Source organism: Alligator mississippiensis, chromosome 3, assembly GCF_030867095.1.
Source record: "Alligator mississippiensis isolate rAllMis1 chromosome 3, rAllMis1, whole genome shotgun sequence".
Classification (NCBI taxonomy): Eukaryota; Metazoa; Chordata; order Crocodylia; family Alligatoridae; genus Alligator; species Alligator mississippiensis.
Genome location: NC_081826.1, coordinates 127801565 through 127827736, shown reverse-complemented (window position 1 = coordinate 127827736; position 26172 = coordinate 127801565). Strand labels below are relative to the sequence as shown.

The 26172-nt window shown below is 42.5% G+C and overlaps 1 protein-coding gene and 1 long non-coding RNA gene across 7 annotated transcripts in view; one reads left to right on the top strand and one right to left on the bottom strand.

Annotated features, from left to right (window-relative positions):
* Positions 1-999: 999 nt before the first annotated feature.
* Positions 1000-26172, bottom strand: part of KIF13A (kinesin family member 13A) — a 188375-nt gene continuing 163202 nt past the window's right edge. For 4 of the 6 annotated variants that reach the window (XM_006269194.4, XM_019498467.2, XM_059724392.1 and 1 more), the window contains 9 exons: positions 25835-25927; positions 23709-23861; positions 23183-23260; positions 22502-22549; positions 19111-19222; positions 17939-18090; positions 17343-17447; positions 4133-5258; positions 1000-3158 (listed from right to left, as the gene is read on the bottom strand). In XM_006269194.4, the coding sequence (XP_006269256.2) occupies positions 2872-3158; positions 4133-5258; positions 17343-17447; positions 17939-18090; positions 19111-19222; positions 22502-22549; positions 23183-23260; positions 23709-23861; positions 25835-25927 (2154 nt within the window). In that variant the 3' untranslated portion in view covers positions 1000-2871. The remainder of the gene's footprint in view (positions 3159-4132; positions 5259-17342; positions 17448-17938; positions 18091-19110; positions 19223-22501; positions 22550-23182; positions 23261-23708; positions 23862-25834; positions 25928-26172) is intronic. The other 2 variants (XM_019498469.2, XM_019498471.2) reach the window with 1 other exon arrangement.
* Positions 3152-11153, top strand: LOC109285934 (uncharacterized). The gene is made up of 2 exons (XR_002093828.2): positions 3152-3305; positions 10606-11153. It is a non-coding gene; the product is annotated as an uncharacterized LOC109285934 (long non-coding RNA).

Here is a 26172-nt window from a genome sequence, read left to right as displayed (position 1 = left end):
AGGGAGATAGTAAGTCTTCACACAGCTGAGAATTTAGATCTTACACCTAGAAAACAAGACATAGAAAGATAAGGCCTGATCAAACACTTGCCTACAGTAGCAAGTTTGGGAATAAAATGCCTGACTTCTACTTTGTTGCTCTGACTCAGTGGTTCTCAACCAGGATGACAAGGCAAGCAGCGGTGCCTGGAGATCCTTTCAAGGGTGTCACACAATATTAGCATTATTAGATGTACAAACATGAGTCACAAGATAAATCAAGATATGTCCAAGAGGAAGCTGTAGTGTTAAAACCATTCTGACCTGTTGTGGCTTCTGAGTTCTTTGTGACAGGAGAATTGCTTGATTATTTTTCTATAGTCAAAAAACAAGTGAAAATTAAGAGCCAGCACTTTCCAAGGGATGCCTCAAGTCTATTAAGGGGTGTTTTGAGTTTATTGAGGGGTGTCTTGAGTCTAAAAATGTTGCGAACCACTGTGCTAGCTACTAAATAAAGGCTGGAAACAAACATTGCCTTTGTCCAGCTATAAAAACCTCAGGGTTTTCCTGCTTGCAGCAGAGCACAGCCAGAGAAACCCAGGGTTCCCCTGTTTGCAGAGACGCACCCCAAATGATCAGGCCTAACTGCTCCTGGGAGCAGCAGGAGCCCAATCTTGTGGGACAACAGACAATGTCTGTTTCACCCAAAGAAGTGGATTAGTTATGTCTGATGCATCTTGTCACAGATGATCTGCTTTATTTTGTGACATCTGTTTATACTGTCAACTCCATTTCAGTTAACCTATGTCAGTGAAGGACAAGGTAACATAAAGGCTTACCAAGAGGAGTTTCAGTAGGCAGAGAGACCCTGATAGCATCATAATACCTGAAAAGGTGTACAACATTCAGATAGTTCTGACTTTTTATAGCATCTTTATAGCCTGCCTATTAGCAGAAGCAAACCTACCCCAAAGTCACTTATGTAAATAAGCATTTATATTTATGAATGGCTACAATAAATTAAAAGCAAGCCTGTATGTTTAATCAGAATCCAGTATAACATTGCATCTTTGTCAGAACAAGATACTGTCCACATTAGCTTTCAAGTGATTCAACATACTCCGGTTCACAATGTCTGGGACAAGTCCTGTAGCTTTTTAAAATTCCCTTTCAACTTTTATGTTAAGTTATATCCCAAAGTAATTTAACATATTGTTTTTGTTAGAAACATTTAGATGTGTTCTAGGATAATTTATTGTCTTTGATAAAATATTTGTGCATAAAGAAATTCTTCAGTTACCATTATAATAATTTCCTCCAGTAATGATACAATTGATGCAGCTCTGTCAGTTCTGGATGGACACTGAAAATGTGAATTGCTGCTATACATAAGTTCTTTCCCCCCACAAAAAACAACAAATAATACATTTGGGGACAGCCAGATACATTGTATGCTGTCAGTGAAACCTTGTACTAAATAAGACAGTCAGTGGTATCAGTGAGTAATACTGTCCACCTGTCCATTCCTAAAAGGCCATGGATACGTATTAGGATGTTTACACGGTAAATCCCATTGAAGCACCAAAACCGTTAACCAGCAGAGTCACTTAACCTACTAGTTGATAATGAAGCCATAAGTACAGAAAGTACAGAGGTGATGTCAAATACAAGAACAACAATCTTTTTTTTAAATCCAAAGTAAACGGTCTGTATTCTAACACACAAAAGTTCTGTACCAATTAAATACAGTATGGCAGAATATAAATTACAGTTCTTTACAGTAAAAAGTAAAATACTAGAGTCAGCTTACTATACATAAATCAAAGGAAGAACAGCAGCTTTTCAGTAAGGTCCCAGGTATCTCACTCATTCACTTGCTAAGAAATAAAGAAAAACAGATACAGCAGGCCATTCATTTCATTCATGTTTACCATTTGTTACTTTACAAAATATTCAGATGTTTGTACAAGCATCTACAGTATCTACATGTGGAATCTCTCTCTCAAGAACCCACAAGCAGCATACATAAACCCCTCTATCATTTCCATAATCAAAATAAACTTTACAGATTAAAATTAGAATGTTCCATTAGCTTGATCATAACCCAGCAAATAACAGTGCAAAGTTGGCAGTCACGATCCATTTACGCTGCTTTGTTTACCCACTTCCCAAAAAGCCATTTAAAAAAATGTTGTCCTCTCACATCCTTACAGTAATACTGTTTCTGCAGTCAAACTGCCTGGCTGGCTTGTGATCATTTAGGAAATGCCAGACACAGTCTTAGGCATTGTTGGTGTTTTCAATAGAATACCAAGTCAGCACAGTGGCAGGCCTCTAGGAAGACAAAAAATGAAGCAGTCAGATATTTCAGTGTGCTTAAACACAGGACATAAGGCAGCATGGTGCCCAGTGACTAGAAGTAACATGGCACCAAGCTATAGTTAAAACATTTACAATAAAAAGATATAAACAGCAAATGTGTCAGTCTAATACAAGTTCTTTGGTAATTAAGAACAGCATACTGTAGCTTTTTTTCAAATAAGGACTTGCATCCCATTTTTCCACAATAAAATATTGTTTGTTTGTTTAAAATATATCTCCCAAGTTGTTGTGTATCAAATAGTCCAGTACCTCACGATTATCTACAAATCAGCTTTAACTGTATTTTAGTGTGCAGCCGTATCTGCCTACTGGCAGACAAACTCTAGATACACATTCATATATATATAATATATATATGTATATATTATTTATAAAAAATTAGAGAATTAAGTCTATAACTCTACAGAATACACATTCGGTATGGACAGATTAAAACTGTACATTAAACTTTTAAAATCCATAAAGGTTTCCACACAGTGGTGTGTGTACTAAGTGCAAAAATACTGCAGTTTAATTAATCCAAGACTTCCTGTTCTCCTGTTTCCTAGAAAAAGCAGAGGCTGCCACATCTCCTGACTGACAGAGGACTGCTTCTCCTGTTTTAGAAGAGGATGATGGCCCTGGAAGTACAGAACCTTTTCGTTTCCCTGCATTGGAGGGTGCCTGAGATCGTGAAGTGCTACTACATCTCTTTGTTGAAGCTGGTGTTTTACTGAGGCGCCCAGGACGAACAAATACACCATGCCGGGGCTTGCAATGGAAGTATTCTCTACCTTTTACAGTTCCATCATGTTTACCTTCAATAAAAAGAAAAATTAATGGAATTAATAATATATGGTACCTAGCCATCACATACAATTAAAATACTCATATGTTGAAATATCTTCAAATATTTGTTGCTGGGTACTTGAGCTTAAAGCTGTCACAGCAGAAATACCTGAGAGGTGAGAATTAATTAACCCCACCCCCATCGCATTACTGTTGTAGCTAAGAATTAGATCTAATATTTATTCCCTTCACAAAAGCAAGTGTTTCAACATCAAGTTCAAAAGTTTAAAAAACACAAATGTCCAGGTCTCAGAAAACATTCCATTGCCCATCTTAAATCTAGAGTCTTGGTTTGTTATTAACTCTAAAAAAAATTGAAGGTCTCTTCTGTAGACAGCTCTACACTCAAGTCTCTCTGTTCCATTTTCTCATCAAAATAGAGACCAAATTAGTAAAATCAAGTTAAAGAACAGTATCCTTGACTTCTTTCCCTGAGGAAAAGTGGTCTCTTTAAAACAACAGCAACAAAACCCCACAACCAGCCACCCAAAACAAAAAAGAACCCAACAGACAACAACCAAAACTCCAGATAATTTGAACTCCTCAGTTGCTGATTCCTACTGCAAAAAGAAACTGAATTGGCAAATATGAATTTTTAAAAATAACAACCACTTTAAAAGTTTCACTTGTCTTAAAAATGGGAGCAAGGGCAACAGTTTGTGATCTGGGATGTGAAAGCACTAAAGTTCACAAAGCAGAGAGAAGAGAGGCAGTTATATGTTTAAACATACATTTTAAAAGCAGCCCTTTAAAAAGAAATGTCAGTGAACTTAAAAACAAATAACCCCCCACCCAGCACTAAGAAGGCTGGTTATATCAGATACCCTTCCCACGTGCCTAGTCTGGCATTTCCAAACACTGAATTGTGCAATTATATAGCATAACTTTAAAACTTGCCCTACATGATGTACACACAACCTACAGTATATTTGTAGCTTCTTACCCAATTGAATGCTTAGCTCAACTCCAACCCAGATTCCAGCTGAAAAATCCACTGGTCCAATGTATCTCACTGTGCCAGTCTTATTACTTCCAACACACACTTGTTCTCCCACTGCCACCCAGCTAGGCAAGGTATGGACTTGTTCTGCAGATGCACCATCTTCATAGTCAGAAACATCTAAATGGTTCTTTCCAATAAAATCATCCAGGGAAGAATCAGGGTATGTCTGACAGCATGTAGTCTCTTCTACTAGTACAGAACATGAAGGGTTTTCAGTAGTGTTTGAAGGCTGGTAATCTACTGCCATACATTCCAGCTGGCCCAAGTGAGAGACCTGCTGAGTGTCAGTGTTTTGCGATAAATCAGAGGCACTGTCCAGCCCAGTAGTTGTACTTTTTTCCACTCCATTAGAGGAATCAGTGGAACATGGCTGTGGAATTACCAAATGGTCAAAGTCCTTTCCATCTTCAACACCCATGAATTCTGTAAACGAGTGATCTTCGAGAACATCTGTAGTACGTTCAATTGTTACTTCACGTGATGAAAACTCAACTGTAGGTTGGATGTTTTTGCTAGCTGAGGAATCTAATGGTGAACAGGAGTCAGCCCTATGTAATTTCTCAGAGTTTTTGGTAGTAGTATCTAGGGACAGTGGTATTTCTTCTGTTAAGGCACTGTTTTCTTTTAGTGGTGACATGGGTACCTTTTCTTTAGCTAACTCCTGTTCTGACTCTGGAAACTGCTTGTTCAAAGATCTTACATCATGTGCAAGAGGTGGTCCTGAATGGTCAGTAGAGTCTAGATCCTTCATCTGACTGGCTAGCTGATCTGTGCTATCACTACCAGGAACAAGTATGTCAGACAAAGTAGCATTAGAGGCACTGTGGGAAAAGTATCCACTAGTGATACTGCTAGTGGTGGGACTGCGTGACACCTCTTTCTCATGAACACGTGAACTTATGAAGTCTGTTTTAGAGGAAAACCATTCCCTGTTCTCTAGGCTGGCATTGTAAATACTGAAGTCAGCAAACTCCTCAGGTACGTAAGGCTGAAAATTCTGAATACCCTGTGAACTTATCAGCTTCTTGTTAATGGCCTCCAACTCATTATCCTCTTCCTCAGAGTCCTGCAAAAATTAGACAAATTCATGTGGGGTTAACATCTTATAAAATATTTGCTATAAAATGTTTGCTAAATTAATATTTCCAAGAAATCTCATCAGTTTTTTTCTAAACCTGCAACCTTTTGGTTATATTGTGTACTCTTCCTGATCATTTTTTCTTCTAAACCAGAAGAGACTTGAGTAAAAAGAAACTTTATATTCTTTAAGCAAAAAACATGAGACTTCTCTGAAACGTGATTATAGCTGAGTAAGAGAAAAAGGAACCACCGAGAACACCGCAGTATTACATATGTTGCTCATTCTAATTACATTCAGAACAAATCTAAAATTTTTTTTTCTCCTTTCTATATCAGTACTATCCATGACCCATCATAAATCGAGCAAGCATTACCCACTGCCTAATGTTCTGGGTTACTTAATGGGTAGTGCTTGCAACATTAAATACTGCATTTACTCTAATATAAGACAAAGTCCTCACCCCACAAACAGCATGGGAAAAAAGCTCCTTGTCTTATATTTGCATATAGGAAAACCTCCTAATTAAATATATTGTCTCTCATTAAACTGCTGCTAAAAGCAGCATGTGCTCAGTAATGGAAACCAACTATGAAGCTAACTGAATGTAGCCCACACAGCATGCCTGTAAAACATATGACTCATATTAGGCAAACACACCAATTTTTTTTTGGCTTAAGGACCAATTAGTTCCAAATTCCAAACTGACTAAGCGGTGCTCAATCACTCAAGTCTGAGAGACTCTACCACAGGGCAAGTCTCCTCCCTCCCCGACCCATCAGTCTGGGATTTTGGATACCGGATTGATAATGGTATCTCCCCTGCCGACCCTTTTTCACTCATGGTGAACCAATACATCGAATACATTTCAGCTTCCTCTTCAGTCCTACACCTGCACAGTACCCTTTCCCCCATTTCCAATTATTCCTGTTTCTTCACCATTCTTAAATGCCTAGCAAATATCACCATACATTTATGTAGATGACAGTCTCTGTCACCCCCTCTCTTAGAACTGTTGCATGTGGCAGGTGCGGCTCCACCCTGCATGGAGTGGAGCCAGACCAGACAGCCCTGTGCCTCATACACATATACAATTTTGGAAGATCCCAGGACTTGTGCAAAAATACCGGTGTCCAGTCACAAGTGGGGGGGCTAATTAGCACATGGATCTTTTGTGAGGGTTAACTGGAGTATGTATGCACACGCATACACACACAGTGAACGATGCTGGGCTGCAGGGTCACCGTAGCTTAAAACACTGCTGACTCTGCTGAGGCCCAGCTTAATGACCTATGCGATAGATCATGAGCCTTTTGGCTTTGGACTAATATCATGCATAGCAAGCATATCTGCACGTGCCCCTGACTGCAATACCCGGCAGTGCACGGTTATTTTTAGCTGCTATGTTGCCAGAGCAATGAGCTCTGGTGATGTAGCTTGTCATTACCGTGACATAGTGGCAGTGTCACAGTTTGCACTCCCCGACACTACGTTGCTGTAGCAATGAGCTCTCTTCACAGCTCATCACTATGGCAACACAGCATCTTGTGCAGATGCGCCCAGTTTGTACTATATAAATAGGTACAAAAGTGCTGCTCAAGAGTGTGTTTATGGAGTATGTGCTAAAACTTTCAGCAGTTTGCAAAATAAGGTACAATGCATCAATTCTGGATGATCTAAGTTTGTAGGTACCCATAGCAATCTGCGTATATGCAAATTAATGTAGGTATATTTATTTTGAAGTCAGTGTTTTTTGGTCCCTTGCAGTTCAAATTAGCTTCTGCTTGCCCTCTGCAGCTTGTGTTCCCCCCCCTTACTATCTTGCATCCTGCCCATGAGTTCTGGGAGGGAACAGAGCCCGAGCAGGGTCTGACAGTAAGAGGGAAGAAGGGGCTACAGAGGGAAAAAGTGCGTGTGTGTTGGGGGGGGGGGGGGAATCAGAGGCCAAGGGGGCCACCTGACACTCCCCCCCCAGCCATTGTTTTCCCTGCTGTAGCAACAGGAAGGAGATAAATTTAATACAAACCTTCAATAATTAGATTCTATATCTGGAAAATTATAACAAATTTATAAATTTTCTATAAATATATATATAAAATCCAATTATTGGGGAAATGTCTTAAATTCAGGGTGGTATTAGATTCAAGTAAATACAGTATATAAAATAGGTTTTTACTATACCACATTTGGGTAAACCATATAATACATGGCATTTCTTTCTATGATACAGACCAATTATAATTCCATTCATATCAGAGAGTTGTGTTTTAAGGTAACTTGATCACATGCAAAAACACAAAATAAGTATTTGTCTATATGGGATGGATTTTCACAATATTGTTACCTATAAAACTGGCTGGCATGAAGCAGATCCACTAAACTGCAAGATTGATTAGATCTATTGATCTAATTTTTATATTATTATTATATTATTTCACCCCATTCTCATCCATAAATTAAGCGACTGTGGCATTGATCCCTACACAATTTGATGGGTAAAAAATTGTCTGATGGGGTGCACCCAGAAAGTAGTGGTGGACGGGTTGTACTCAACCTGGTGAGATGTGAGCAGTGGGGTACCCCAGGGCTCAGTCCTCAGGCCCGCACTGTTTAACATCTTCATCAGCGACTTGGACAAGGGGGTTGAAAGCACGTTGTCTAAGTTTGCTGATGACATTAAGATGCAGGGTGAGGTGGACACACTTGAAGGGAGAGAGAGGCTGCAACTAGATTTAGGCAGACTACAAAAGTGGGCAGATGAGACTAGGATGGGGTTCAACATAGACACGTGCAGGGTGCTGCACCTTGGGAGGAAGAATCCACAGCATACATACAGACTGGGGAGCTCCCCTCTTGAAAGCAAAGAGGTGGAAAGGGATCTTGGGAGTCATTTTTGATTCCAAGATGATCACGCGCCGCCAATGCCAGACCGCAGCCAGCAAAGTCAGCCAAACCTTGTCATGCATCCAAAGATGCATCTCAAGCCGGTCCAGAGAGGTGATACCCCCCCTCTATGCGACATTGGTCAGGCCACAGTTGGAGTACTGTGTCCAGTTCTGGGCACCGCACTTTAAAAAGGATGTGGCCAGCCTGGAGAGGGTTCAGAGGAGGGACACCCATTTGGTGAGAAGGCAGCAGGACGGGCCCTACGAGGAGAGACTGAGGGACCTGAACCTGTTCAGCCTCAGCAAGAGGAGGCTGAGGGGAGGATCTGGTGGCTGCCTACAAGCTCATCAGGGGCGATCATCAGCAAATAGGAAGAGCTCTATTCTCCCCAGCATCACCTGGGGTGACGAGGAACAATGGTAATAAGCTGATGGAAAATAGGTTTAGGTTAGAGATCAGAAGGCAATATTTTACAGTTAGGGTAGCCAGAATCTGGAACCAACTTCCCAGGGAAGTGGTCCTCGCCTGTACCTTGGGCAAATTCAAAAAGAGGTTAGATGATCACCTGTCTGGGGTCTTGTGAACCCAGCATTCATTCCTGCCTATGGCAGGGGGTCAGGCTAGATGATCTGATCAGGTCCCTCTTGACCCTAGCTACTATGAAACTATATCAGACTGGACTAGTCAATGAACATATTTGCCCATCCTATATCTAGCTCTATTACCGTATTTACTTAAATATAAGATGATCCTGAATATAAGATGACCCCCAATATTTAGATTCTATATATGGAAAATTTATAAATTTATTATAATTTCCCAGGTAAGTATTGAAGAGTTGTCTTGAACCCCACACCTTTTACTGCTACAGCAGGAAAAGTAGAGACTAGGAGGGTCAGTAGCCTTGTGCAAAGCAGCAAGTATTCGGTTCAGTTTCGGCCAATTTGGAGGGACAGTGATTTGATTTGGCGATTCGAATCACTGTCTTGATTCAATTTGGCCGATTCAGAGATTTGGCACTGATTTGGCCATAGACTTTAATGGGGAATCACTAAAATACCTATAACTTTGTCATTTTTTCACAGATTCGGATGAAAACAGCAGGGATGGTAGCCTCTGCTGAGGGCATGAAGCCTGCAAAGTTTTAAGGAGATAGGTGCAAGGGCTTCTGTGAAAGTGCACCTCAAACTGTTGAAAGCAAAACTCGTATCGTGTGTGTGTGTGGGGAAAGATCTGTAGCTGGCCAGCGACTGATGTCAGTATCAGAGCAGCCTTTTCCCCCCACCCCCCATCTCACCCTTTTCCATATATGGAAAATCACTCCACCTCCCTTCCTCTTAGCAGTTTCTGTTTGCTGCAAGCCTTCCAAATCTCCAAATCTCTCCAAATCTATTTGGAGGCTTTCTGATTCAATTCAGACCTTGTAACGGGTCTTCCAATTCGATTCAGATTCAGAGATTCCGCCACCAAATGTCCTCCTAATCAAATTGGCTACCGAAGTTTCGCACAGCCCTATTGGCCAGGTGATCCCCTTGCTCTCAGCCCCACCCACTTCTTCCCTCTGCAGGCTTCCTGCCCCCCCCCCAGCCACATGCATCCCCCATCCCCAGCTTCCCAGTCTCTTGCAGCCTCTACCTCTCCCTCCAGCCTCTGCCTCGCTCTCCCAAACTGTCCCCAGTCTCTGCCTCTTCCCCACCCAACTCCCCACTTTCTGTCTCTTTCCACCTCCACAACTCCCCATACTGCCAAACACTGCTCTGGCTACTCTGTCCTGGTGCACAGCATGTGGAAGTTCAGCCCTTGCCTGGCCATGCAGCAGTGTCATGGCTGTTGACTGGCCAGGCAGAAGGAGTTTCCATGTCTTCTGTGCCAAGGGTTGGTTGGGGAGTGGGCAGGGGGAGCAGAAGCTGCAGAGTGAAAACACCCGGGGGGGGGGGGGGGGGAGGGAGGGAAGAGGCTGCTGTGGGTCTAACTCTGGCCCTGACTTGGGCTGAGGGCCAGAGTCAGAGCTAGAGCAGCCAACTGCTCCCCATTCCACTTCATATGCGGATGTAAGACAAGGTGCTTTCCCCCCATGCTGGTTGAGGGAAATCTCACATCTTATATTTGAGTAAATATAGTATCAATATTTGCATACTGTGCCCACAATCAAGTTCCTAGAACAAAGGGAAAACATTCTTTGATGTCAAGCCAAAATCTTTTTAGCAGGAGCTTAACATTGAGGGCTAGGGAAGAATACAACACAGGGGACATGAAAAGTATGAATCTGCTTTGCAGGTATTCAGTTACTCTTTGTGGATACTGATTCACTGATCTGGAGCATGCAGTTTCAGGTAATATAAAAAAAAGAAAAGGTATTGCATCTACAAGGAATAATAGTATTTTGAAAGAAGCTAGCACGTCTGAAGAAGTAGAAAACCTGAGATGTTCTGTTTTATACTCTTCCCAGCTCTTCTGAATTTCATTTGGACAGTGGCAATCCATAAGAAGAGAGTCAAGGATGTGATCCCTTCAGGCAGTACCATCAAAAGCAGCAAGTGAGGACTATCTTGCCCAAAATAATGTAGGAAAAACAGCAGTTTTCCCATACTGATGATGCACACAAGACTCCACAAAAACACGTTTTTAACATAATTTTTCTTTTTAAAAAATGTCTCTGAATATTAAAAATGCTCACTTTCTCAAAATATTAAGGATGAACTCCAAATAGAAAGGAAGATGTTTTCAGAATTTTTTTAAAACTTTGAGCTTAAAAAAGCTCGACATTACTAATATTTCTTTGTACCTCTACTAACATCACAAAAGATTTCAAAATCCACAATTTTTTTACATTGGTTTGTGTACATTTTCAAAGGCAGAAATAGTATCTCTTTGTTTACAAAACAAGCCACAAGTCTTCATCATGTATAGGAACAAAAGCATTCCAACACCATTTCAGTTCATGTACATTTGTCTTTTGAACCAATGTATAAAACTTTATGCAAACCCTCCCCCTCCCCCCTGCCTTTTGAGTGGGAACAAATTATTTTGCGTCAATTACTCAGAAACAGAACTTCAAATTGAGTAGTAACCTCCACTTTGGACTGTGTAGCATAATATACTTTGAAGCGTGCTTGGATATGTATAACTGGCTGGGGCTTATTGGCATTTAGAAGATAAACATTACACAAAGACCACTCTTTTTGCACGTTACACTGCATTTGATCTGGGATCAGTTTACTTGAAAGTAAATGCTCCCTGGTCGGTGTCTATACATGCAAGGACTTGGCAGCAGATTTGCTGCTCTTAGCACCAAACTGGTGCTACTTCCTGCAGCCCTGCAATGGACCCCTGCTGCCACCAGGGGGAGCTCCAGGCTCTGGCTTTAGCTGCCAGCAGCTGGCAGCCATCTTTAAAAGCCAAACCTGTTCTCTGCTCCCTAGCCAGGAGCAGTGCAGGGGCAGCATGCAGCAGCAATCTGCTCACCAACTCTACCCCCCTATGCCACGGCTACTCCAGCACCTGCCCCTGGCAGTGACAACCGGCGCCCCAGGTTCCTGCTAGCCACTGCACTGGCCCTGCTGGCCCACAGCCTCCTGGGCCCTCCCAGCTGCCCAACCACCTGCTTGGCCACAGCGCACCATTCCAGGGCTGCTGCCACCTGGACCCCGTCCAGCTGGCCACACCCTGGCAGGGATGCCGATGATGTGCTGCTGGACACCACCGCCAGGGCTGCCCCACCATCTCTAGGCTCACCAGGCCAGCCAGGATTGGTGGTTGCACATCATCCAGCAGACCTAGGATGACCAGCAGTGGCACCAGGCATTCAGGCTGACCTGGGTCATCTTCAGGTACCTACTTGAACAGCTCCAGCCACACTTAGAGTGGCAGAACATTGCCATGCAGCCTCTCCTCCCCACAGGCACCCAGCTGGCCCTCACCCTGCTGAAGCTGGCCATGCCTAGCAGCCTTCACTATGTGGGCCATCTCTTTGGGGTGGGCAAGGCCACTGCTACGAAGGCCGTCTTAGAGGCATCCTGCAGTGCCCTCCAGGATGTGCTGGGGCACACAATGCTGTGTGCACAACCCCGTCAGTGGCGGCAGGGTTCCACGCCCTGGGATTCCCCCAGTGCATTGGGGCCCTGGATGGGACCCACATCCCCATCACTTGCCTGTCTCACAGGGACCACCCGTACTATAGCCGGAGGGGCTTTCACTCCATGGTGCTCCAAGCCACCGTGGACCACTGTAGTGCCTTCGCGGACATGAATGCTGGCTGGGTGGGCAGTGCCCACAATGCCCATGTGTTCTGAAACTCCTTGTCAGAGCATATTACTGTAAAGCAAGCTTCACTATCTACATGTGCAAATGCTTACTGTGCAGTAATTTGCTCTAATCTCAAATAGATTTGCTACCTGTAAATACAAGTAGCAGATTTACTCTCAATTACTTACTGTGCAGTAATGCACCTGTAGACCCCCAATCAAGTGCAAATGTGCTCCCAGTCAGCCGGGCAGCAGGGGACAGAAGATGACTGCCTGCTGCTGGGAGCTGCCTGCTGACAATGTCCCCCTACCCTGGCAACATAGAGCTCCCAGCTCTGCTCTGCAATTGCCATTGCAGGGCCCAGGCTGGGAGAGCCTTATCTCCCATCCTGAGCTCCTCAGTTGCAGGGCCCAGACTGGGAGATCCTTATCTTCCAGCCTGAGCTCTGTGGTTGCAGGGCCTGGGCTGGCAAATCCTGGGTCCCAGGATCACAGAGCTGGGGCTAGAAAATAAGGATCTCCCAGCCCAGGCCCTGGAACCGCATGTCAACGTGCCCAGTAACTGCTAACTTCATCCCCTAAAGAACCTTTTCCAGTAGTTCAACCTACCTATCCCCTGCCTGGCCTTTTATTTATATTTTCTCTGTTAATATTTCCTTTAGCTTCCTAACGCACATAACATTACCTGGTCACACAACATGCAGTATATGAAATAAAGCAAAATGTTATGAGCTTACGTTTGAGTATGGAGAAATAAGTAACAGTTTCAAGAGGTCAAGAATACACAGTTAAATCTGTAGTCCTGACATGTCATACTTTACACTATATGGGTATCTCTGGTTAATAAAAACGTAAAACGTGTCTACATTATCTAAGCAGTGTCATACTGTCCACAGTTTTATGATTATATAACAATCTAAAGGGACAGGATCAGGATTTTTCTCAAAGCAAAGGCAGACTCCAGTGTTTTTCTAGACATGGTAAGAGAAGGAAAAGGGGTCACGACAACAATAAAAAAAGAAAAACACACATATATACACATACACTGTTCTGGGATCTTACTATCTGGAAGCACAAGTGAAGAATTAAAGACTGCTTTTAGGGTCCTTCCCACTTCTCTGGGAGAGAACAGAGCAGCAGTAGGAAGCTCTTGTATACAGCTAAGGGCAGAGGAAGAACCAAAACCAGAGAATCCCTGAAGAAATTGCCTGGGAAAGAAGTACCAGCCAGCTGGTCACAGGACAAACAAGCCATTAACACCAAAAAAAGACGTGACAGGGTGGTAAGAATGTGCCTGCAGAAAAGACTGTAAATAGACAAATAGGAGAGGCAGCAATAGCACAAGGATTCAGAGAGAATCAGAGCTGATGGTACAGTGAAACTCTGGGATATTACTATACAAAAAGCCTTCCGTACCCATATTCTGCATTTAGTAGGGATAAATCCAGTATTTGAAAGCGCTCAGTTCCTAAATTATGGGTCTTAAGTAACCTTTAGATTCTTAATTACTGGACTACTAACTTCAAGAAAGGAGCACTTCATTCATTACACCACTAGTACATTAAATTTCTATAACACTAAGTTTATTGCCCACTATGGAGATAATTTCTGGAACAAGAAGATTAGAGATATAAATTACAAAAAGTTAAAAAATACTCATATCATATGCAGTGATGTTATAGCTGTGATACTCCAGAAATTATGCCAGAGGCAAGGATTTCTTAGGGCGATACCTTTTATCAGACTAACTGTGTAGTTGGGACAGAGTTAGATAAGCTTTCAAATTCAAGACATTCTTTGTCAGATCATAAAATATGCAAACATTTTGCACTTAACTCATGCCACTACGCACGTGTACTGCAGCAAATGCAAATGTGTCAGACCATTTATGTTTTGAAACATGCATTATAAAAGGCAAGAGTTGTTTAGAGTTTTAGTACCTCCATAATGTCAGTATTCTGGTTTGTGGTTTAAATTCTATTCTTCTGTTTTATAAATCTGTTAAATATTATGAAAGAAAAACGTCCCATAGAACAACGAGACAGGTCAGCCACATATCACATAAAGGCCATTTCAGAGATGCATAGCACTTGCTCCAGTTAAAAATACCAGCTGCCCATTTTCTAAATATATATTTATTAATTTTGGTATTTCTACTCCTTGTTATTTCCATGCAAGATGTTGCTGAGCATTACTGTATTTGCCTGAATCCAAGATGACCCTGAATTTAAGATCCCCCCCCAATTAATTATAGACATGGAAAATTCAGAGATTTGTGATTATTTTCCATGTCTAAAATCTAATTATTGGAGGGTTGTCCTAAATTCATTATCCCCACCCCTCCCACTGCTGTAGTAGGGAAAACAGTGGCAGGGGGCAGATGGTGGGGGAGACAGTAGTTTGGCAGGCAACAGTGGGGCAGGCAGTAGGGTGAAGGCAGGGAACAGGTGGATAGGCAGGCAGTAGGGGGAGGCAGTCAGGGGGACAGGTGGTGTGAGTCAAGCAGCTTGATGTCTTCCCCTTGCCCCCACCACCCCATACCTTGCCTCCACTCACCCCCCACTATCTCTACCCCACTTTGCATCTTCTCTTCTCTAGACTCTGCTCCCCACCCTCCCCTGCAAACTCTGGCCCCTGAAGCTTCAGGTCCCCATCTCCCTCCCCCTTCACGCAGACTCTGTCCCCTGCCTGCCCCTTCCCCATCCAGTCTCTTCCCTTTGCTCTGGCAGGCTCTGTCTCTGCTCCAGCCTGGGGCACAGGGCACTTTAATGATCTGGCCAGTGCTGGGCTGGGTAGCAACAGCAGCAGTTCCAACTAAGCCCCAGAGCCAGGGCCAGAGCTGCCACACCCCTACTGCTGCCAATACTACTACCGGGTTGGGGGCAGAGCTTGTTTGCTCTCTGCCCCAGGCTGGAGTGGAGCCAGAGTTATTGGCAGGAAGGTCGGAGGGGACAGAAGCTGTGGGGTGGGGGGAGAGAGGAAGAATACAGGGGGATGATGTGGTGAGGGGGTAGGAGGCCTGAGGCTGCAAATGGGGGAAGTCAGGCGGTGGGGGGGCAGACAGCAGCTGCAACTCTGGACCCAACTCAGAGTCTGGATCTGCAACTGCAGCCTGCCCCTTCCCCTCCACCTACCTTGCACTCAGTTCCAAGACAAGGGTCTTTTCTCCATGTTATATGAGAGGAAAAACCTAGTCTTTGAATTGAGCAAATACAGTATATCTAAGGCTGCACTCAACTATTTCAAGCCCATGGTGCCATTTGGCAATTTATTTTGAAACCGTGGGCTTCCAGGTTTATACCAGGTACATGGCCCTGGTAATCTACTACATCAGGCTGAGGTTGAATGTCATGGAGTGATGATCCCTTCCCATAATGTTTGCTGCTAATTTACAGACTCCATTTCAGGAGGGAAGACCAGATTAGCTGAAATTTCACAGATGGGCTGTGAAACCTGAACTGTTCAAAAACAAAGTTTATCCTGAAAGTCCAGCTTAGTCCAGCTTAGTCAAAGGTTTGCTCCTGTTTGAAACATACTCCTGCCTGGTTTAGGAACAGACTTACTCCAGCTTTGAAACCTTTAGCTTAGCATAGGAGCCATCATTTGCTTTCCAAGCCTGAAAGATTTGATTCAGCTTGACCTGTAAGATTCTGTTTAGAGCAGGTGGCTGCTTCCTTTCCTTTTTCATGTGACAAGGTATTTAGCTGTATTTGCAGATTTGTTGCAATCTCACCAGGCCACACCATGAGTGCTTCTGCTACCTGCTTGGAGCTTGTGACCACTACCAACCATCTATGTTATCCCCCATTCCACCCCTGCCATAGGGTGGCTGCTGAGTAAGGGGAGGGGTTGTTCCTTTAGATCTGGGAGCTATATTGTAGAGTAGTTGCTACGGGAATGTTTGTAAATTCAATCTCCTTAAGACTTAAAGACATATTTTTAAATAGACTGTGAGCTATTTTTTCCCTATTCTCTTTACAGTGTGAGTCCTCAGCCTTAAGTTCACACACACTGATTGCTGACTCACACAGAGCTATGGAAACCAAACACAATGAAGGAATACAAACAATTACTACTCATGCACTGCAACCAGTTTTCAAATGTAAATACCAAATGGACCAGTCTACTGCGGCATAACAACCTACAAACTTTCACTTAAACCACCAAACCACACAAAGCAAGCCTTACGAATAACTATGAACTGCAATACAAAAACCTACAGAATATAAATAACTTTTGGGAGCACACAGGCAAGGGTTTATAGACCTTTTAATATATTTTCAGGTCTTACGTTTTCATACCATGTTTCAGCAAGGGCTTACAGTCATGTTCTACAGCCTTAAAAATGTCTACTGCACAAGATAAATGTTGACAAAACTTTCACAGAAGCAGTACTAATAGGGGCAGAATGAGTTTAACCAAATGACTGGGGAGGGGAAATGAATCTACAACCTGATGTATGGTGTTAACTTGCATGTTAACTTAGAGCTGCAATTTTATTTTAGCCACTGCACTTCAATGCCAGGCAACCAGAAGCTTTCAAGATGTACCCATAATTAAATGCACGGCTACTTACATCAAATGGGATCATTCCTCTTACTTTCATGTATAGTCACAAAATCTGTGTAATATACACAGGTATGTTAGAAAGAGCTCAACATCTTTTACTGAAGAGTATCTGATCTAGTTCACTGATTGGATGCAGTATTTTATTGCACAAAATTGATTTTGCCCTGATAAGTGATACACAAGTAATTAAATAAAGTTACCGCAAATTATTAATTATATTCACAAGCATGCAACAGCAAATTATAATAGCCAGTGAAAATTAAAAGACACCAAGTGCAAAGTGATTTTTTTCCCTGAAGTTGTTGCATTATTGCCCGTGAAAGAGCCATAAACCCACCACCAGGCATTATGACAGAAACCAATACAAACTTACAATCTTCTCTTCATGTATGCTATTGTTTTCTATTGACATGCTGCTGGCTTTACTTCCTGAAGGCACAACACAGCCAGCGTTATGTACCTGAGATGAGGGCATACTCTGCAAAGGTTAAGATACACAACACATCACACAAAGACAACACTAGCACCTGGATACAGTATTCAAGCCAGGCAAGTTAGAAAGACATTAGGGCATCTTAAAGGGAAACACAGGCAGGCCATACACTGGACCATGGTTTAAGTTAACAGTTACAGAAATTCATGCAATTTTCCCAATGAAGTTACAGGTTAGGAAAAAAAGTGTGTTACAACTATCCTAAAACACCATTTTCCAAAAACACTGCAACTTCTTTGGAGATTAAATAAACATTCAGTGGAAGGTTTCTGCAAAGAAAATATGCAAATGAAAAAAAAAGAAACACACGCTCCCTTACAAAAATACTTACCAAACAGTGAAACAGGCAAGAGAGTAGGAAGTAAAGCACACATCAGTCAATACCAGCACAAAGCTCTTGTGCTGTGGATGCATGCACAAATTACTGCTTATGCACAAAGACTCAGCATTTTGCTATTTTCATAAAACAAAATTACCTCTTGGCTAAGCAGAGGGCGGCTTTCAAGGGGGGTCTTTTTTTTATGCTCTTCTTTTACAGGCATTAAGGGTTTGAAAAATTTTGGTGGCTGAGGAGAAAATGCTTTAAATGGGCTGGCCATTAAGGCGTGTGGATTCTCTGATATGCAACCTAAGGGGAGAACAAAAACACAACACATCAGTTCTGTGTAGCCACTGCATTATCTATGTGAGTGCAGAGAAAATAACTTGTAGTAACGAAAGGGAAACACTATATCCATAAGTCTTGTGGTTACACTATGGGCCATCTTGTAGAAATTCTGCGAGTGGACCAAGCATGAATGGATGCAGAGATCTACTGAGGCAGGGGGGAAATTGTGCTGACTTGAGAAGCAATCCAATGCACAGCTCCAGGCCAGTGCAGAAGCTCCACTCTTCCCTTTCCTCTCCAGTTGCTCTATGTGTTCTCTCCTTGAAATCAGAACTGCCAGCACCTTGCCTTCTGAGTATTGACCATCCCTGACTTGCCCCTGGTGTCACTTTGCACTGGAACCAAGACCCTTTGGGGCAGAATTCAGATAACTCCAAAGAAAATTAATGGCATCTGTGAGTAGGTGAAGCTCTCAGCCCTGGTTTGTAGTTTCAGTGGAATCTCAGTCTGTATTACCTATAAAAGCTTGCGACATTTTGGCCTAAAGCAAACGATCTGTTGATGGCATATAAATAGACACATGGAGAAGCAAGTATCCATGAACTCTGTGGAGTCTGTTCTGAAAAGAACCCTTTCCCCATATAATCCAGGTTAAATTAAACTAGACATTACATTTTTACCAGTATAAGTTATTAGAAACCAGTCTATACCCATAACAGAACAGACGTTCGGCACACAGACTGGTTTAAAAACGGCAGAACCTGGTCTAACATTTGTAGCTGACTCCCCCAACCAACGGGCAAATGTATGTTTTGTTTGCTACCTATCTAAACTATGCCTCTTACAGAAAACTGTGTAACTTAGATCAATTCCACCTTGGGCTTTTTGAATGTCCATACCCAGCCCATATGAACAAGCTCAGGTGAAAAAATTGACAGGACTTTAAACCCTGTGTTTTATTTTCGGTCTCATATTACAATGCTTTGCAAGTTGTCCTAAGAATCATTAAAAAATATATCCATGTAGTTCTGAGAGTCTTACCACTACCATCTTTACTTCTGCGAGGGGAATCCCTGGGTAAAGTACCGTAACATGATATATCTTGATAACTAGAAGCACAGTCCGACGCATCCAGGTGGCTTTCAGACCAACCCTAAGGAAGACAACAGTAATAAAGACAAGTAAGAAGAAATGAATTAACAAAGACAAGTGAGAAGAAATTAATTAACTTTGCTATTGGTTTAAGTAAAGCTTAATCTCTCTCACATGTATACATTGTATAAGAGAGTTTTCTCCCCTGCAAAGCTGTAGCTTGCTTTCCCTGTTTAGTATGGATGGGGATGTTTTTTTCCTTCTAATTATAACAGCTTTCATGGATCACAAGATGTGCTAAGCCCTATGCCCTCTGCAGTCTCTTGGGAGTTGACTTCCTCTTTAAGGCTCTGGGCCTCCACTTCACTCTAAGGGAAGTTCTCTGACTTTGCCACTCTTAGACTGGGTCTCTAGGCATCAGCACTAGGGGTGTGCGAAGCGGGCCATATTTGATTCAGATTCGGATTAGCCTGAATTGGGGACAGTAATTCGATTCATTGGTTTGGATCACTGTCCCCAATTTGATTCGGCCAAATCCGAATCTGAAGATTCACTGCTGATTTGGAGAATCAGCGATTCGGTCACAGACACAGCTTTAAATGTTTTTTCTACATACCTCGAGGTACCAGGTGCGGCTTGTGAATGCTGAGATGCTGGGGCGGATGGAACGTCCCACAGGAGCATGGGGGGGGCCCTCTGTGTGCTTGGCAGCGAACCCAGAAGTGGACCGGAAGTACTTCCGGTACAATTCTGGGTCTGGCACCAAGTGCATAGGCCCCCCCCACCACCTCGGTGATCAGCCACAGGGGGGAACCCAAGTACCCCTCCAGACCCAGAAGGCACCAGTCGCCAAGCTTCTGGTCCACTTCCGGGTCTGCTGCCGAGCGTACTGGGGAGCCCCCCACGCTCCTGTGGGATGCTCCATCCGCCCCAACATCACAGCATTCATGAGCTGCCTGGTACCTTGAGGTATGCAGAAAAAACATTTAAAGCTCTGTCTATGTCTAAATTGTCAAATTTTTCCAAGCTGATTCAGAGGGTTCCAATTCGATTCAGAGAGATTAAAGGGTCTCCTGATTCGATTCAGATTCGGCCACCATACCGGGCTGAATCTCTGCTGAATCAAATCAGCAACCAAAGCTTTGCACAGCCCTAATCAGCACCCCTGTCTGTCACTGAGTCCTTCAACAGGACCAAACTGATGTGGCTCTATGTGGAAGTCTTCTTTGTTGGAGTTTTATAACCAAAAAATTAAAGAATAACAAAACCCCAGCTTTCCAGAACAAAGCATTTATTAGTCATCAGGAACATAAGAGACCATAGCTAAAATAACAAACAGCACATCAATATTACTTAAACATCATTCTTTCCTAGACAGTTTTGGGTAAGTTCTACTCAGCTAAGACAGCCCAACCCATGGGATGGGAGAGGAAAACATTATTTGCAGCATTCTCTCAAGCTGTGGACAATAAGTAAAGAGGTAAAGCTCAAGGCATAAACCTGGAGTGTGGTAGCTGTGCCCAAATGAAGAGAAGACCATGCACCTGAAAGTATGAGAAACTAGTCTTTGCAAGGAAAAGGAGGCACTTTAAAGCATGGCCCCTGCCACATGTTACACTTAAGACATGATTGACCAAGTTAATCTTAAATTGGACCTGGCCACACATTCAATCAATTAATGGTGAGATAAAATGAGGAATAAACCACAATATTATTCCACAAAAAATGTGTAATAACTTTGTGGCTCGTTCCTATTATGCCTTTAATTGAACATGTGGCCAGGTGCACCCCTGTGGCTGGAAGCCCTGTCTGTTGTGGGGGACTCCTAGCTGCAGAAGCTTGCTACTTGCTGTTGCAGGGGGAGCCTGGGATTATGATCTCAGGCTCCCTCAGCACTAGCAATAAGGCATGATGGAATGGCAATAAGGCATGATGGAATTTGATGCTTGATCCCACAATCATGCCTCCTGCTATGCAAGTGTGGCATGGCAGGAAGTGCGATTGTGTGCATCATGCAGCAGATCCCACTGTGCCTTTACCTGCATGTCTGACAGAGGCCTTTAAGAAACCTGTCCCTGATCCATCCAGGTGCAAATCTATCACTACTGCTTCTAGGGACCACATAACTTATTCACACTTGTTTTTGTTGTTGTTGTTATTGGGAGGGGCTGACTTTCCACAGGGTAACCCATTCATGTCTCCATAGATTTAGGGTCTCTAATGGACACATTTTCAGACACACATACCCTTTTCCTCTCTGGCCAGGGGTGTTGAATTATTTAGACCCCTTTGCATCTGAAATAGACTTAGAAGAGATAAAACATGTATGCCTGGCAGGAACAAGGGTGGTAGAGCTATTACTTGGGAAACGCTCATCTTTTGTTGAAGGCCCTTCACATTCTCTCTGGAGGCAATGTTATCATTTTTCCATTTCTAATTTTATTATCCCCTTACACTTTTCTCTGATATACACGCATACAGCAGACAGACAGAATATTAAGCAGCTAACTTCAGGCAATAGTAGAAATAGTATAAACATCTCTTATGCTCGCTATGAAAGTATTTTAGAGACTATTCCCTACTTATTCTCCCAAATGACAAAGATGGGGTAAAAGAACACCATCAATCTCAGTAAGAGAAACTGCACTAGAATCATACTGGCAACAGTCATTTTAAGTACAGAACCGTTTCATCCACAGTATGGGCAAGGCTTTCACTTGTAGAACCCAGATGCTACAAAAATTTAGACTCCTAGCCCCCTGTGAAGATGAGAATTTGTAAACTATCTGGATGTGAAGACAGCTGCAACAAACAGTTGCATGGAACCACTGAGTTGCTCCAGCTCTTTACCGCAGCTTTTATTTCACAGGGTGCTGCTTCTCTGATTAGCTGCATGGGCCACTGATAAACTCTAGCTAATCAAAGAAGCAGCATCCTTTGAAATAAAAGCCGTGGCAAATGCATAAGTGGCTCGTGTTTAATTTGGCAGCCTGCTGTCAATTAAGTGAGCTGCAAGCCACCGAGATATGAATGATCCAGGTTTTACTGTGCCCATCATGTTGGCCAGCTCCTATGCAAAAAGTATGTTCTAGTTTTTCCTACAGCTTTCCTATTCCCTCCCATCAATTAGAAAATTCTGATGTAATTAACATACACATCACTATCAGCCAAACTGTTAAAACATACCTAATGAAAACAAGTCTTTTGATTTTCCTGTATTCACAATTCAAAAAGAGGAAGCATTTCTTTGTTGATGATATTTTGGGTTGGTTTTTTTTGGGTTTTGTTTTTAAAGAAAAATAACAGACTTCAGGTTTTTTTAATATCTGCATTCACATACCTTTTCATCTTCATCGCAGCCAGAAAGATCTAATCGGCTAGAGGATACCTAAAAAACAATAATGAATGGTCATGACGAAAGTCATCCCGTGTTCACAGAACATGGTAGGAAGGGCCAAAAATATCATGTAGTCTGACCTCCCCAACAACCTCATGTTTTATGCATCTAAACAATGCTGTCAGAAGCACATCAATGTAAATACCAGATCCTGATTCTACTGTGTAGGAGAATGAGAAAAATATGTATAAACAAAAAATCTTCTAGATGCTGCACAGCAATTTAAAAAAAAACCCAAAGGGGGGGGAAAAACAATGAAACCACTGTTTAAAACTGAAAGCATTAAAACCTAGACTGTTTTGATCATACCACAATATAATGCAGGGGCATCTTTTATAAAAGTTTAGAGTCAGATATACAATGCTGGTTCTGAGCCCAACATTTACCTAAAAAAGAGAGAGAGACTGAATTTAGATTACGCAAGTGATTTTTTTTTGGTTAATAAATTATCACCCTGCTCCATACTTCTTCAGACGATTTTTTTTGTATGTTGTATTAGTGCTAGCTCAGAATACACAGACAGCGAGTATGATAGTAGCCAGGATTCGTTTTGCCATGCTGCAAATTAAACACAGAAAAACTTGTCTCTCTTACAATAGCTTATCAAATGCAAAGTTTCCTTACATTGTGGACATTTGGTGTGCTGATACTCCTCCGCATATGCCTTGCCTTGGTGGAGAGTGCTTCTTTGACTGTGACTGCCTGTGTGCCAACAGAATGGAGACATGGAAAGATATACTGATATAAAGGCTGGACCATTTATTTAAGGATCTCCTTATAAGAAGTCAACAGTCATGGAAGGGCTCATTTCAAGGACAGTTGAAGAAGCCACATGAAAATGGAGCTGGTGTTTGAATAGCGAAAATTACACAAGTTATGCACAGGCACACACACACACAAAAACTCTGTGAACACATCTATCAGGTTTAGATTTCTTCTTTAGGTTTTGACTAACAGTGTTGCGATAGTTATTCCACCTGCTACTGTTGAGATTTCTGTTTTACTAAAATAGCATTCTACATAAAAGTCTACATATCACCAGTTTTTGTCCCCAAGCTCTTCAATGATTTTAAACGCACTAAAACCTCCAAAAAAAACCCCTTCCCCTCTCCCAGAGTTTTAAAAGTTGCACTGAATTTCTTTTCCTTGCCTGTCTTAGTCGTTCCAGGCTCAGAATGTTCTCCACTTGCAACACTCCCCGCGTATATTTCTCAATGTAAGTTTCACCATCAGATGCACCCTCATTCTCGCTTCTTGCAGCCATCAGAGCCAGGGTCTCACGATCTTCAATTTCCTCTGTAGCCTGAAATTATAAATGGCATGTTTTAAAATAGATTTTTAACACCTGGTGATCTGAATACAGCACAATTTATTTATTTAGACTGTCTCAATCTTGGGGAATAAACCATATCAATACTCCTTGCATGGAATTGTGACTGATCTGTATCTGTCTAGATATGAAAGGAAGATGAATATACAAACAGCTGAGAAACTGGGCCAAGTTCTATTGTTTTATTATAGACTCAATTTCCCACCAACTGTGAATGCATTATCTGATACTTCATATGGTTTGGGTTAACTGTTTAATAACTACAACAACTTCCTTCCTGATTCTCAAATATTCTGAAGAATTTTCATAGACTGTAACTTGTAAATACTACAAGTATTTGGCAGCAACTGTATTGTTACTAACAACCTTTCATGATCAGCTAGCTTATTTTTTTGAGTAAAAAAATATAAAGAAAAATAATTTTCCTCTAACCTCCTTTTTAAGATAAATTTTAAACTGGGCACCAGTCTTGCATACAAAAATATTTATATAGCTATTACACCAAAACAAACAGCATCTTTCAATTAATAAACAGCCTCCTGTCCATTCACTTTAGTTATCAATTACCTATAAATCTTCTGATTTTTTTAAATACAGCAGTATATCCCACCTATAGACACTTATAGCTGTAATAATTTGTTCAAACCAAGCACAAAATAATGTAAAAAATGGGTGGGGGAAACTAAATTAATAGCCCCCCAGGCTTCTGGTTTTTTAAAAGAAATGTTTCCGCCTAAAATTTAGATACACAATTAATAAGTTTTATCCATACCAACAGAAACTGCATATTCAATTTGCTTTTCTCTCAGCACAAAGAGAGAGCTGTAAAGATGTTCCAGAGATTTCTCGTGGAAGAGAACTTGCTCTTCCGTAAGAAGTTAAATCAATTCCTTATGAGGAAGATGTTCCCTCTCCCAATTTAGATAGGATGCCTGTATGCTTTTCTCAGGGGAGACAATCAATATCCCACAGGCCTCTGTGCTTCCCTCCCTCCCAGAGACAGAAAGAGAGAGAGAGTACATTGGCAGCATGCCCACAGTCCAGCTGTCAGGGAGCCCTGTGAGGAACCTGTCCCCTGTCCCACTAATCAGCTGATTGGCAGGAAGATAGAAGGGAAGGAAGGATGCCACTCAAAGGTTCCTGTCAAGGGAGAAGAGCCCCTATCCAGTGCATCTGGTTTCATCAGGAAAATTTCGGGGATAATTCTCCCTTGGCTGCCTGGGCTTGGGCAGTTTTGCAGCTGCAGGAGAACCGTCTCCCATTCAGTGCAGGCCTCCCTGTAAAACTGGAGGTGTGCATAGGGCAGGGAGACAGGTGTGCCTTGGCTGCTCTGGCTTGGGCAGCCTTGCAGGTATGGGAGATTCCCAGAGATCAGAAATCGGTCTCAGGGAGGCTGTTCCCAAGCCTAGTTCCTAGCCTCCAGGCCTTACCACCCAGCTGGACAGCAGGGGTGGGGACTGAAAAGCCCCAGAGACCAGCAACTGGGGTTGGGGAAGCTGTTCCCATCCCAGTTCATGGCCCTGCAGGCTTTAAATGCTGTATGTCCTGCCCAGCTGGGTGGTACGTGTGCCGTTTTAAGCCAGGGACCTGGGATCCGGGGTTAGGCAAGCTGTCCCTGCTTCCCCGAACCTCGAGCTTTAAATCAACCCTTGTGCAGCCCAGATAGTCCTGCTGAGATCCTGGCCCCTTCCCAGGCAGGGGAGAGGAAAGGCTGTAAAGTAATGGGCTCCCCTAAGAGTAGGGGTGGCCCAGGAGCTGCCCTCTAGTGCCTCCTGGCCAGAGGGCTCAGTTGTGTAGCTCTCTAGCCAAGGGTTGAAACGCGTGTTTCTTAATTCTTACCAGCACAAATGAATGTCTGTACCCAGCCATTATCTCCTTCCTACTTCAGTTAAACTATTCTACTCCTTTCACAGAATTTGACTGTAGAGAAAAACAATGTAATTTACCTTTGGTATATTGGATACTATTTCATAGGTCACACCACAGGAATAAAATATGTTTTTCAAGGATATTCTCCTTTTCAAACTCTGGGTAAAACTCTGGAAATATAAAAAGAATGTTATATGTCTGCACTGATAATGGTGATTTACAGTCTTTAATTTTATGCATTTTGTGCATAAAAAAATCTTAACATATGTAATGACAACAGTTTAGCAAGTTCGTTAATATTTCTGAAGCTTTTTACTAATACAAAGTGATCCTTAATGTGTTTCTGATGTTAAAGAACCAGCTTTCTCCATTACCTTCCAATTCAGATAATCCTTAACACCTATGTAAAGCAGGA